This window comes from Triturus cristatus, chromosome 2_2, assembly GCF_964204655.1.
Source record: "Triturus cristatus chromosome 2_2, aTriCri1.1, whole genome shotgun sequence".
NCBI classification, from domain to species: Eukaryota; Metazoa; Chordata; class Amphibia; order Caudata; family Salamandridae; genus Triturus; species Triturus cristatus.
In genome coordinates, this window is record NC_140582.1 from 261,122,380 (window position 1) to 261,135,464 (window position 13,085).

The window sequence follows — 13,085 nt, forward strand, 5'->3', positions numbered from 1 at the left end:
GGCTGCCCCCCCCCCCCTCCACACCCACCTGCGAGTCGTACCGGCCGCGACTGCTGGCTGTCACTGGCAGGAGAACCAGAAAGCGCACCCAGATGCACTCACATTTGGGGATACTTCAAAGAAAGTATGGGTGAAAACGTCACTGAATTGTGCTTCCCTCAAACCGTGAGAATGTGAGAAAAGAATGGAATGCATCTCCTCGCAGGCACAGGAAATCAGTGGTAGGGAATACAATTATTGATGAGGAACACGGTACACAGTCTGAGAAAAAAGCTAAGGACATGTGGATGGTAATCATGCATGCTGGGGCACTGAGAGTGACCATCTTAGGGTCAGGGAAAACCGAGACCAAAACTCTTAAACCCTGGGAAGAATTACTGAGTGTCAGTGATTGTTCTAACCCAACCTTATATTCTACCATTATATCGGATGAGTACCCCAAACAATGAAATGCAAATTCAAGTACTAGCTACATCCTGGCCGGGAAATACTGGTGAATACACAAACGCAGTGCTATGATTTTGAAGAGTATTAATCCTCCAACAAAGGCCTTACTTAGTGATGGAATCCTCTTGATGGAAGTGTTGGACCTGGAGAAGAGATTGGAACATAAATTCCATCAATAATGGTGCCTTGAACATGTACTGGATGTGTAGAGCTGGGAGGGAATTATCTGTACTATGGAGAGGCGTGTCTTCATTAACCATGCCAACCACATGTAAAACAAAACACTGCGGGTCCAGTATGGCATGGTATTTGATTATTGCATTTTTTGACTGAAAATGTTGATTGAGGTTTTCTTGATTATCGTTCTAAAAGGTGTCTGGCCAGGGATCTATTTTGTCATGGTGTTCTAGGCTTGGATGCTACGTTTCAGAAACGATAGGATGGCTCTGGCCAAGCAGAAAGCATGATGTGTTTACAGGACTATTAAGTGATTTGGCTTGGCTGATTTAAAACACATACAACCTGAAATTCGTTATAAAATGCTTTAATCGTAGACAAAAAGTAATGCGTTTCATTCAAAATGTATAATCGTTTGACATTTAATTTTAATAATTGACAATATGAAAAATTAATGTCAGTAACAAAGATGCCTTGTCCATGTTAACAGGGTTTTTTTTTCATCCGCTTTTAGAGGACTACTGGAGAGGAGAGAAGGACGCAGGAATTAGGAGCATGTTCTTCTGGGACACTAGACATCCTGTAAACTCCCGAACTGAAATGAGAAAAAACAACTTACTCAGCCTTTGCTCAATATTATCCATGGGAAATAATACAATTAATAGACCCATACACCTCGATTAGTTTTGTGAGTTTTAAATTATTAAAAGGTGAAAACACGTATTAATATGCCAAGCATCCACTTTAATATAGCAGATAGAGGTGGAAAGGAAAAAGTGGGAGGATGCCACTAAAGGAGGTGCAGAAAAAACTCCCCTCTCCCCAATTCTGAAAGGATTATGCACTTCGAAAACTACAGGACGAATCATTTAAAAGGACGTCGCCTTCTTATGTCGCAGTAGCCTTCATTATTCTACTACCAAGTCTTCTTTCTCACAATCCTTAGTGAATAGAGAAACAAACATTTGCAATCCAATAGGTCTTGCATTTATGCGAGTTTGAGCTATTGGCATTGTAAATGACAATGCCTTTTATTTATGTCTTGTTTTTAAAACAGATAATAAAAGGCATTCTCATTTACAATGCCAATAGCTTAAAGTCTCACGAATGCGAGACCTATTGCATGGCAAATGCATGGTCTAAAAAAAAAGCATTAGGAGAGCGTGTCAATCTATTTGAGAAAATAGTGCTCAGAGGCTGTAATTAAAGCCTACTGAGCAACAACACAGGTAACATGGGGTCTCGCCATGGGAGGTTACAAAATGAGTCAAGGCGGTACAGAGGAGGGACTACTAAGCCTTTTGACCAATGAACAGCCACAGTTTACAGTGGACATTGACACAAGCCAATGAAAAATGTGGGCGGAGCTTCAAGTCCCTACCTCAATACAGCATGCCCCGCAGAGCAGAGCATGTGCTGCCGAGGCTCGACTTAAAAATGTCAGGCTCAAACCAGGCCTGCTTGAACATGGCTCACTGGACTTTCTCCTGCTCACCTTATTTTAGATCTGGCCTAGAAACAACTTTGGAAAAACGCAAGACCTGCATAATAAAAACAAAAAAGAATAATATATAGAAAGAAATGGGGATCAACAATTTTCAGCCATTGCTCTGCTGAAGTGCCATCCACATTTTGAATCAGAATAATCTTTATTTCGGCCAAGAATACTGACCATAAAAGCACAAACACGATAAACAATAAACATTAAAAGTACAAGGTTTAAAACCATATTATTCTGCTAAAAACACATTTCATGGGGGGCGTGGCCAACTGCCGGGCATGGCGGACGCGAGCTGAGAGAGCTCCGTCCCATACCCTAACATTCTGCTAAAATCCTGCCTTTACCTGGACCCACACGGCTGCACTCCACCACTCCTGACGGCGTACTGATCCAGGAACGGATGGCCACAAGCTGCCGCCTGTAAACTCTTTGGATCCTGTGTTTTTCACCACACGAGTCCCCCGAGCGGCACGGGGCCAGCAGGGCGAAAAGACACGCAGAGCTGCGACTAACCGGGAAGTCCCCACTGGAACCCACGGTTCCCGAGGTGCCGATAGCGGCCACTGGCGATCGTGGCGGGTGTGCTCCCCGCCGATACCAGCAGGGGGACCCCCGCGGCAGGCGGCTTGCGGCCCGATTTCCAATGACATAGCTCACGCAAGGAGGACAAAATGGCGGCTGCCGGCGGACGCGAGCTCGTCCCGCTACTGTAATTGCGGACATATGCTGGACAATTAGCGCTGTGGGGCCTGTCTTGGGAGGGTGGCCCTTCAGGCTACGGATCCTCCCCTGCTGACCGCACTGCACGCCTGAGAGAGGAGTCCTGCTCGTGGCCTACCTGCGGGGACGCCAGGGGCATTATGACTGATACTACTGCGATGCCCCGTTGGTGAGTGAAACAGGACTGGCTATTTGCGCGCCACCCGGGGACAGTGGGCTGTATTTGCTACTACTGCTTGTGTCTGTGGGAACGAGGGCTGCTACTGGGACTGGGAGACTGCAGCGCTGTTGCAGCGGCTCCTGGGCACCGGGGGTCCCCTGCTCCCCTCATCTGCGAGCAAAGACATTGTCTATCGAGTTGTCCCCCGACTGTTTGTGGACCGTGCTGAGGGGGTGCTGGAGGTGTGCCTGAACCGCCACTGCTGAGACGGGCCTCTTGACCAACCTAGCGTGCAGAACGGCGTTGGTGTTAACACGCCCTGTAGGACTGAGCCTGGTGCATTGCTGGGGGTTGTGGCCTAGGGCACATCACTGTGGGCGCTACTTGCCTGAACCAATGGACTGGGCCTACTTGTGTGTCTGTGAATGTGGAGTGGAGCTTCGGTAGTTCCTCCAGTGCTCATCCTGGAGCAAAGACACACAGCCTGTGTTCTGCAGTGACCCCTCCAATAATTCAGACAGTGACGTGATACCTCCTACGGGAACGGATCCCCATGCCGCTAAGCTGGATTTAATTTTAAAGGAGATGCGAGACTCACGCTCAGCACTAGAAACACAGATGGGGTCACTGTCCACCAGCCTGGGCTTGCTCCAAGCGGACCACAATAAGATCACCGACAAAGTCAAATCGAACAAATTAGCTCTGGATGATATCATACCCCAACAGACTGCACATACCTCCCAACTTGAGCAATTCCAACGACAGCTAAGGGGCTTGCAAGACAGGGTGGATGATGCGCAAGGGAAGTCCCACCAGAACAATGTCCGATTCATTGGAATCCCAGAGCGCAGCGAGGGATCTAATCCTACCCAATTTGTATAGGACTGGCTGCGAGATCATGTGGTGAAGGAAGGCCTTACAGCCATATACAGTGTGGAACGAGCTCACCGAGTGCCGCCCTGGCCGCCACAGCCTGGCGCACCGCCCTGACCACTAATAGCATGCATATTGCACTATAAAGACTGTGACACGATTCTGAGGGCCGCCATAGAAAATGCTCCAATTTGTTTAGAAAATAGAACAATCTCCCTCTACCCGGATTTCACCCCAGCGGTGCAGAAAGCTAGAGCAACATTTAAAGTAAAAAGTAACCTCCGGGCGCGCAACCTGAAGTATGCATTGCTTTTTCCAGCTCGACTAAAAATTGTGCATGGTCAAAAATCCATTTTCTTCGACAGCCCAGAAGAAGCGGCGGACTGGCTTGAAATAACCCTTACGCCGGAAACCTCTCAGACCTCTCATCCATCGGGACAACTGCAGCGGACCCCCTCATTGCGGACTACTGGGACACACACACCGGGGATCAGACAAGTCGTGGCAACTACTGACAATGGCCCTACACCAGAACAGATCACAAACAGTCAAAACGATGCGCTTCTGATGGCAACGGTGCTGGCCGTCCATGATGCACAGACTGCAGTGACTTCGACACACTCATCGGATGCGGCCACGGTCCACTCTGTCTCTGATACTAGTTTGACACTGTTCCCTTCGATTACTGGGCAAATGGCCCGAGACTTCTAGTAATGGGCTCCGAGATGTCCGGGAGTGGTAACGTATAAACAGTATTGTGATGTATTTAGCTGCTGGTAACTGCTTTAGTGGGTCTAGTATGACTAAGCTGTATAGGGAAATGTATCGACATAACAGGCTCATCTTTCTATTGAGCAAAGTGACGTTCCTTTGGATCGTAGCAGTTGTTGCCTCTACCCCCCCTGGCGACTGCTGGTTTTTTGTTTCCAGTTTGGTCCTCGGTTGTTCTCTGGGGGAACCTAGTATTGGTGAATTTGTTAGGGAATGCATGCTCGGCCCGAATGCAACTAGTATACACAGGACTTCACACTCCACATGCTACACGACAACTATGCTACCTGCGCGATGATGGCATCACATAATAAATACACCTACTACACCTGGAACGTGAGGGGCATGAGTTAGATTCATAAGAGACATCGGGTCTTGGCGCAATTAAACAGGAGGAGGGTTGCTATAGCTTTCCTACAAGAAACTCACCTCAACGCTGCTGAAGCTTCTAAGTTACAGAAAAAGTGGAGGGGTCAGCTGTTTGCCATGACCTACTCCGCATTTGCCAGGGGGGCGGCGATATGGGTGCGCAACAATGTCCCTTTTAAGCTTCTGGAGCAAAAGATAGACCTCAACAGCAGATATGTGCTGATTCATGGCCTACTAGATGGGGCTCATGTGGTTATGGGCTGCATTTATGCTCCAAACACTGATCAGGATAGATATCTGACGGCTCTAGGGGTGGTCCTGACGGAGTGGTCTGACTATCCCTGAGTGATAGGGGGCAACTTTAACGCTGTAATGGACATTGAGCTCGACAGATCCCACCCCCCTTTACACGCAACTGACAGTACAAGACAAGCTGAGGCACTAAGAGGATGGGTGGAGGGATGGGGCCTACACAACGCCTGGCGAGCAAAACACCCAAACCATAGAGAATATTCCTTTTACTCCGCACCACATAGGCTGCATACCCGACTAGACAGATTTCTGTGCTCTGCGACCCTATTAGGTTTTGTCACTAATGTGCTTCATATGGGCGATCGCTTCTCCTGGACGCCGCTGTTGAGACGTCGGTTGATCTTTTCAGACGCTCGTTGATCCTTGAAGCTAATTCCGAGCTTATTGCTGCTCCGTCTGGGGTACTAATCATTTGGCGATTCTGCCTCTCCTAATTCAAAGCGTTCGGCGCTTCTGCTCCTTTTTGGGTCGGGCTTCGACAGTAGATTTGAGCCTGCTGGGAGGGTGTGTATTTGTCTCGCCCTCTCCTTAAAGATCGAATCCTGGCGCTTTGACTTCGTTCTGTCCACTAACTTTGAAGATTTTGTGTATCCGTATTTATTTTAGAATGGCATCCTTCGGTCGCGTTGAAGCTTCGTTTTAAACTATTACGCTGAACAATTTCTCTTCTATCGATACAGGTCCCGATTTGATTTGTGTGGTTCTGTTACGCCCTGAAGAAGGTGGTACTCCGTCATCTGGAGTTGTCTCACCGAAACGCGCGTCGGCGTTTTGTATTGGTCCCCACCCTCTCTTTTCTCTTTACCGGATTTAACACCAAGAAAAAACGGTTTACTCAGAAACCCTTGATTCCACCGAGGCCTATATACTCATTTGTGTTTTTGAGCAATTTTCTGTTGTGAAGACCTTTTTGATGGGTGGGACCTTTTAGTGCTTTCTATTTGCACTAGTATGAACAGTACATCTGTGTGACTTTGTATGAATGTTTGTTTTGGTTTGTGAATGAATGTATGTGCGATTAGTTTTCTTTCTCTTTATGGGAACCTGCTTTCTCCGTTCTCTGTTGCACTGAATTTTTCTAATGTGTAAAACATGTATATATGAAACATCAAAATTAGTGAAATCAAATTTGTACTAAACACAAAGTTAAGTGGTTGTATATATATGTATGCTTACATTTTCTATGTTTGTTTCTTTCTGAGTGTCTCTAGCTTGTATTTAAATTTTTGATACATTGTACTTCTTTCATATAAAGGGTAGAGTTTATTTCTCTTTGCACTGAACTGGTTTCTTCCCCTGAGTCTCTACCTTTATATTTCAACTTTAGGGGGCCCCCTTTGTTTATTGGCTCGGCTTCATATGGGCAAGACCTTATCGGATCATAACCCCGTGGAGTTAACCCTTCAATGGGGTAAGGTCCCCAACCCAATACCGACTCTGTTGGAAGAGCCGGTCTTCCGTCAGGCACTCTCGGAGGCGATTACCCATTGTTTTGTGGAGAACGCCAGTTCTGCCAGTACTCGTCAGATGGAATGGGACGCCTTCAAAACAGTTATACGGGGAATGGCTATTAGCACAAAGACAGGAGTTCGGATTGCGGTTCTAGAACGGCTCACTGACCTCGAGGGTAAGCTGGCTCCCTTGGAGGGGGAAGCGGCGGGGACAAATGAACAATTGACGCAACTACGGGAGGCTAACATACAGTACGCGGAGCTCCTTGAAGAGCTGCGCGTTGTGGACCACCGGCTCTACACACAGAAACAGCACGCGCAGGCAGACAGGTCAGGACCACTACTGGCACAGCTAGTTAGAAATGCTCCCTCACCCTCTCCTATACTAGAGATTCAAAATAGTGAGGGTAACACAGTTAACACGCAACTAGATATCAACACCGCATTTAGGGATTACTATGCGCACCTCTACAGACCGCCAGATGGGCATACTAACTCGGACTTTGAACCCATTTTTGACGGGTTACACTTACCACAGCTCACGCAGCAGCAGAGCGACGACTTAACACGACCAATAACAGGGATGGAAATCCGACAAGCGATCAAAGCTATGCCACGTAATAAGACCCTGGGTAACGACGGCTTGCCGTTTGAATTCTATGCGGTATATGCCGATTTGCTAATACCTCACTTACAGTGCGTTTACCACGAGTCGCTGGGGGCAGGAATGCTCCCCGGCACTACACTACAAGCGGTGGTGGTTTCTTTATTGAAGCCTGGGAGGGACGGTTTAGAACTGTCGAGTTATAGGCCTTTATCGCTCCTTAACTCAGACTATAAAATATTGAGTAAACTGTTGGCTAACCGACTCTGTCAGCTCATTCCCGAATTGATACACACCGACCAATGTGGGTTTGTGCCTGGCAGGAATACGGCGCTGAATATCAGACGCCTACACCAAATTATGCTGGGCACACTTGGCACGGGTACTACGGAGGGTTGCATCTCGCTTGATCTGCGTCAGGCGTTTGACTCGTTGCACTGGGACTATATGTTCTATGCCCTCTCACAGTTTGGCATACCGGAAGAGTACATCGCATGGGAGCGATTAATATACACAGACCCTAAGGCACGGGCGCGTACGGGACAACATATATCACGGCAATATACTGTGGCCCGAGGCACTCGTCAGGGCTGCCCATTGTCACCGCTATTATTTATCTTGGCGCTGGAACCCCTGCTGCATAGACTCCGTTCCGGCTCAGGCTGCAAGGGGATATTGCGAGGCCATACGTTTCATGTGGTCTCCGCTTACACGGACGACCTCATTCTCTATATCAGAGACATGGACGGGGACCTTGATCCAATGCCCTCCACCTTTGTGACCTTCCAGGAACTTTCTGGCTTGGCTATCAATGCTACCACGTCTTATGCCTATTACTTTGATGGTCCTGCACTTGAAGGACAGTACACGTTCGGCCCCTGGACCTTCCATATAGCGCCTGACACCTTCCGATTCCTCGGAATACAGGTATACCACGAGGCTGCGGATCTCCTGAATAGCAATTTGACACGCGCAATCACTGCTCTTAAATCCCAAGTTAAATTCTGGACCTCGTTGCCCCTATCAGTGGCGGGCCGTGTAGCTATAACCAAAATGGTGCTCTTACCAAGGTTGCTTTACCATTTCACCAACCTGCCCATACTAGTGCCTACGGGGACCTTCAAATCCTTGAACTCTCTATTGATAGAGCTGATCTGGGACGCAGGACACAGACGTATAAGCCTGGCAAAGTTGCAATTGAGTACGAAACAGGGGGGACTGGGAGTGCCAGACTTGCGAGCGTACTGTTACGCTAGTCAGCTGCAATGACTGGGGTACTGGTTGACAGGACGTAACTTGCAGGAATTGGACATGTCACAGCAAGATAGGGATAAAGGAGTCATCCACAGACTATTGCTACCCCAGGCCTTGATTCTGGCATCAGCGCCCCACCTACTGTGAATAGCCATTTCCTACTGGAGAAACGCAGTGAGGTACACTGGTAGGACACCACCATATGCTCCCACCATTCCGCTACTGGGGGTCCCCACATGTGCCGGAGTGGTCACTAGCCGAGCTCTACGGGCATGGTCAGAAGTGGGCATCACCACCGTGGGGAGTTCTTCTCTGAGGGTATCCTAATGCCACACAACACATTTGTGCGCGAACATGCTCCCCCCAACACACTGTTCCTATTACATGCACATATCTCCAGGTTTATACGCAATACATGGTCACCAGAGGGCACCGAACCCACCACAAATGAGCTGCTCACCATGCAATATCTAATGGGTAATGGCGCACGACTGATGAAATGGTTAACTTATGGGATCCGAACTGAAACAGCGATCTCGCTACGCTCACTACGCGATAAATGGGAAAGAGACATAGGTCGTCCATTCACAGACAAGGAATAGGAAACTGTACTGAGCTTCCCCAAGAAAGTGTCTCGTAACCCTAAGTTTAAATGTATCCAATTGATGCTACTCCACAGAGCCTATCTGACTCCGCGTAGACTGTGCGCTATGTTTCCCGGTGGCAGCGATGCATGCCCACGCTGCTACGCACCCAATACGGGACTGATACATATGGTATGGGACTGACCGAGACTGAGGCACTACTGGATGACTGTAAGCAAGATACTGCAGGACATTACCCCAATGCACAGTAACGACACGTTGGAATATTGCATACTGGGACTAGGCCCCCGGGGGAAAAAGAGCAACCCTATATACAGGTTTGCTAACCTTGCACTCCTCCGGGCTAAAAGGACGATAACCATAAGGTGGAAGGCCGCTAGAGCTCTGTCCCTGCAGGACTGGCACGCGGAGGTGATTCAGTGGGGTAGGGTGGAAGGGGCTGAACTGCAAAGGGAGGAATATAGAGGCCTACGTAAAACACCGATATCAACGGACTGGAACGCAATGATGGAAGAATATGCGGCGATGGATATATTATCCTATTGAGGAGCCATGTTGGTGTCTACCCAGGCTTCAGACCGCTGGTTAGAGGTCGCGCAGGCCCCTTGCTTTACCGGGGGGTATATCCGACACTACAGCAGGGATACAGGATGCATACGGAAGGGAACATGGAGCCAGGGTACACGGAGGATCGTGTACTGGGCATGCAAATGTGTTATTATTGGAAATTGTTGGCCGGGCTTGCAGGGGGGGAGGGTGGGGGTCGTTTTTGTTTCATAGAAGGGTATAGTTTTGAGCAAAATGTTACACTGTAAAACCAAAAATGACGTATTGAGTATTCAGATGCTGGAGATTGTGTTGTACATTTATTTAATGTTTGCAGATAAGGACTCATTCCATGTATCCTAGACTTTATGCACTGAAATTGAAGTCCTCCCCTAGGTACTCTAAAAATGACTGCGTATTCCTTTGGCTTGTTGTAATTCTATGTAACCAGTGCTCGGCTCGAGAATGTCAATGCCTCGCAATTTGATGTCTGGATATTTGCTGTGGAAAGTCAATGAAAATACATGAAAAAAAAACAAACACATTCCATGACAGCATATAAAAATGCATAAAATGATAAAACTTCAGTTAAAACATCAAAGAATTGCGGTGTGTAACAGCAGACTTAAAAAGTAGGCCCATTCTAAAACAGATGTCTTGGGTTAGCAGTGACTGGAGATAATAAAACGGGGCTCTACATGTTTTAATCTTAACTTTCCGTAGAGCCGAAATATGTAAACCCATTGTCAGTTTCCTGTAAAACCTGCAGTTAAACGAAAAGTGCAGTAGGGATTGATCTGAAGTTTTGTCACATAGGCAGCGACAATAGTGGAGACATCATACTGTCTGAGGGGAAAACACAGTTTCCATCTCACAGAAGTCAGGTGGAACCCCGTAAGCAATGATCGATCCATATGACCATCAACCCACTCGGGGTAAGGTTCAAATCCAGGACTCGTTTTAATCATCACGTACTCTCTGTAAGAATCCGAGGAGGATAAGATGAGGTCCTGGCCTTGGACCGTTCCAGCAAGAAATTTTACTTAATCCATATCTTATCCTCTTTCATGATGGCTGTAGGGTCTGTAAAAAGACTAGACCTATCACGGCTAGAGAGATTATTTTGAATATATTGAAACCATGGCAGCGAAAGTGCCCGGGCACACTGCAATCAATCATCAATTTCAGCTCTACAAAGGGACACCTTCACATTAGACAAAATTCAACACCAGAGTACTAACGGGGCTAATTTAACATAATCTTCAACATAATCTAAACCAAACTCAGATGCACCTTATTGTTGCTAATGGTAGGAGGAACCCCAAAAAGCTTATGCAGCACTCTGTTTTCTTCTAGCTGCAAGTTACTCAAATCTGAACCACCCCAGATCCCAGCACCATATGTTAAAACAGGAATACATCTTCGTTTATCGATCTCAACGAGAGGGCGATTAGGCTTATTCCCTAAACTTGCTGAAACTTTAGAAATCGAGCCTGTGGCCCACATAAAGCTGGAGCACCTGTTAGTTCAGCTTAGGTTTTTTTCAAAAGTGATACCTAAGTAGAGAAAGGATCATACACGCTCAACTCGATGAGCTTTAATATGGATAGTACGGATCTTCACAGTCCTAGGGCAGCATAACATTATCAATGTCTCAGACCTATTGTTTCCTGGCTGAAGTCCTCCATGAAGTCAACAAAGCCATCAATGAGGATCTTCAAACAATTAGAGGTTCTGGCCTATAGGATGGTGTCGGCAGAAAGTAATGCCAGTACCAACCTATTCTTAATATAAGGGACATCACTAAATCTACTAGAGCTGTCTCTAGTTTGTTGAAGTACAAAATTAAGGGGCTTGGTGCTAGCAAACACCCCTGCCGGACTCCCCTCTGCCAGCTCAGAGGCTCAGTGTGTTCGCCCTTTTTAGCATACCTCATCCTGGCCTGGAAATTCGAGTGCAGCTCCCTCAGGAACTGCGCTAGTCCCTAGTCCACACATATTTTGATCATAAGGTCCCACAGCTTGGATCTGTTAATGCGAGCATAAGTCAATAAAACAGAGATGGATAACACTATGCTTTAGCAATTTATATGTAAAAACTATGAGGTGGAGGTTAACACATTGTTCAATCGTCCCCAGGCCGGGGTAGCATCCAAACTGAATCTCAGACAGGACGTTGTTCTCATGTATTCAAAGTGCCAGCCTTTCCAGTATAATACGGCCAACGATTTTAACAGAGGAGTATAAAAGGGGAAAGTGCTGATAAGCTTAGCCTTGTCTGTTCCCTTTCTTAAAACTGGGACAATAGTAGCTATTCCCCGTGACTCAGGAAACCTGTCCTCACAGACGGCATTAAAAAGATTGGTAAGCAGTGGGGCCCAGAAATTAGTATTGGCCTTGTACAGGTCCATTGAACGCCATCTGTCCAGGGGCTTCATTGGCCTGGTTGTGCTGTATAGCTGTGGTAACCTCTTACAGAGAAGATCATGCTCTATAGGGAACTTTGGTTGGGCAGGAAACACCTCACCATGGGCATTACCCTTCAAGGCATAAATGCGCAGGAAGTGGCCCAGCCAGTCCTCTGGAGCAATGTCGCAATCCAGGGCATCCGTCAAGTCAGTATACATAGAATGGGGCAATGAGCATCAACCTTGAGCCATTGCTTTGTTAGACAAGTTATTTCCATTCTAAATGAGGCCATATGACTGCTATTTGTTAATTGGAGTGTCACTCTTATTGAGTGATGGCATTTTGTCTCTTTACGTACAGTTACACAGTGGGAAAGCATGATCACCAAAAAGTGAAGGAGTCCTTCTCTAGAGGCAATGAACCAGTCATCACACAAGGAGCAGAGATCAGAGGGATCCATCTACTGACATAGCAGTGCCTTGGGGGAAATTAAAGGAGGCATTTGTCTGCTGGTGCTCTCCAGACTTGGAGGAGGTCACCAACATCACCAAAATACATAGTCTGCCAGAGCTCCTTCGAGAAGCTGACCCAGCCACATGTTTAAGGAGTTTGTTTTGGACACACCCTTGCAGTGTTGCTCCATGCTCTACAAACCTCCCGCAAACATTGTAGGTCCAGCAACTTCTGCATTTAATCTGCAAACAAGCATTTTTTTTTGTGATACAGAGCCAGTAAAAAAAATATATACCTTGGAAAGGTAGAGTGACTGATTTCTAATATAGAAAAAGGGACATGCATTGTATTGCACAGCAGCGTTTACATAGTGCTTACCACACCTTTGTGGGCACTGAAACACTTTCCTAAATGAGTAGCATGCATGTAGGGTG

At 47.1% G+C, this 13,085-nt stretch overlaps 1 protein-coding gene across 2 annotated transcripts in view; it reads right to left on the reverse strand.

Annotated features, from left to right (window-relative positions):
- Positions 1 to 975: 975 nt before the first annotated feature.
- The window catches only part of LOC146862117 (protein NipSnap homolog 3B-like), a 258,782-nt gene continuing 246,672 nt past the window's right edge, over positions 976 to 13,085 (reverse strand). For both annotated transcript variants that reach the window (XM_085641307.1, XM_085641308.1), the window contains exon 6: positions 976 to 1,219. In XM_085641307.1, the coding sequence (XP_085497433.1) occupies positions 1,143 to 1,219 (77 nt within the window). In that variant the 3' untranslated portion in view covers positions 976 to 1,142. The remainder of the gene's footprint in view (positions 1,220 to 13,085) is intronic.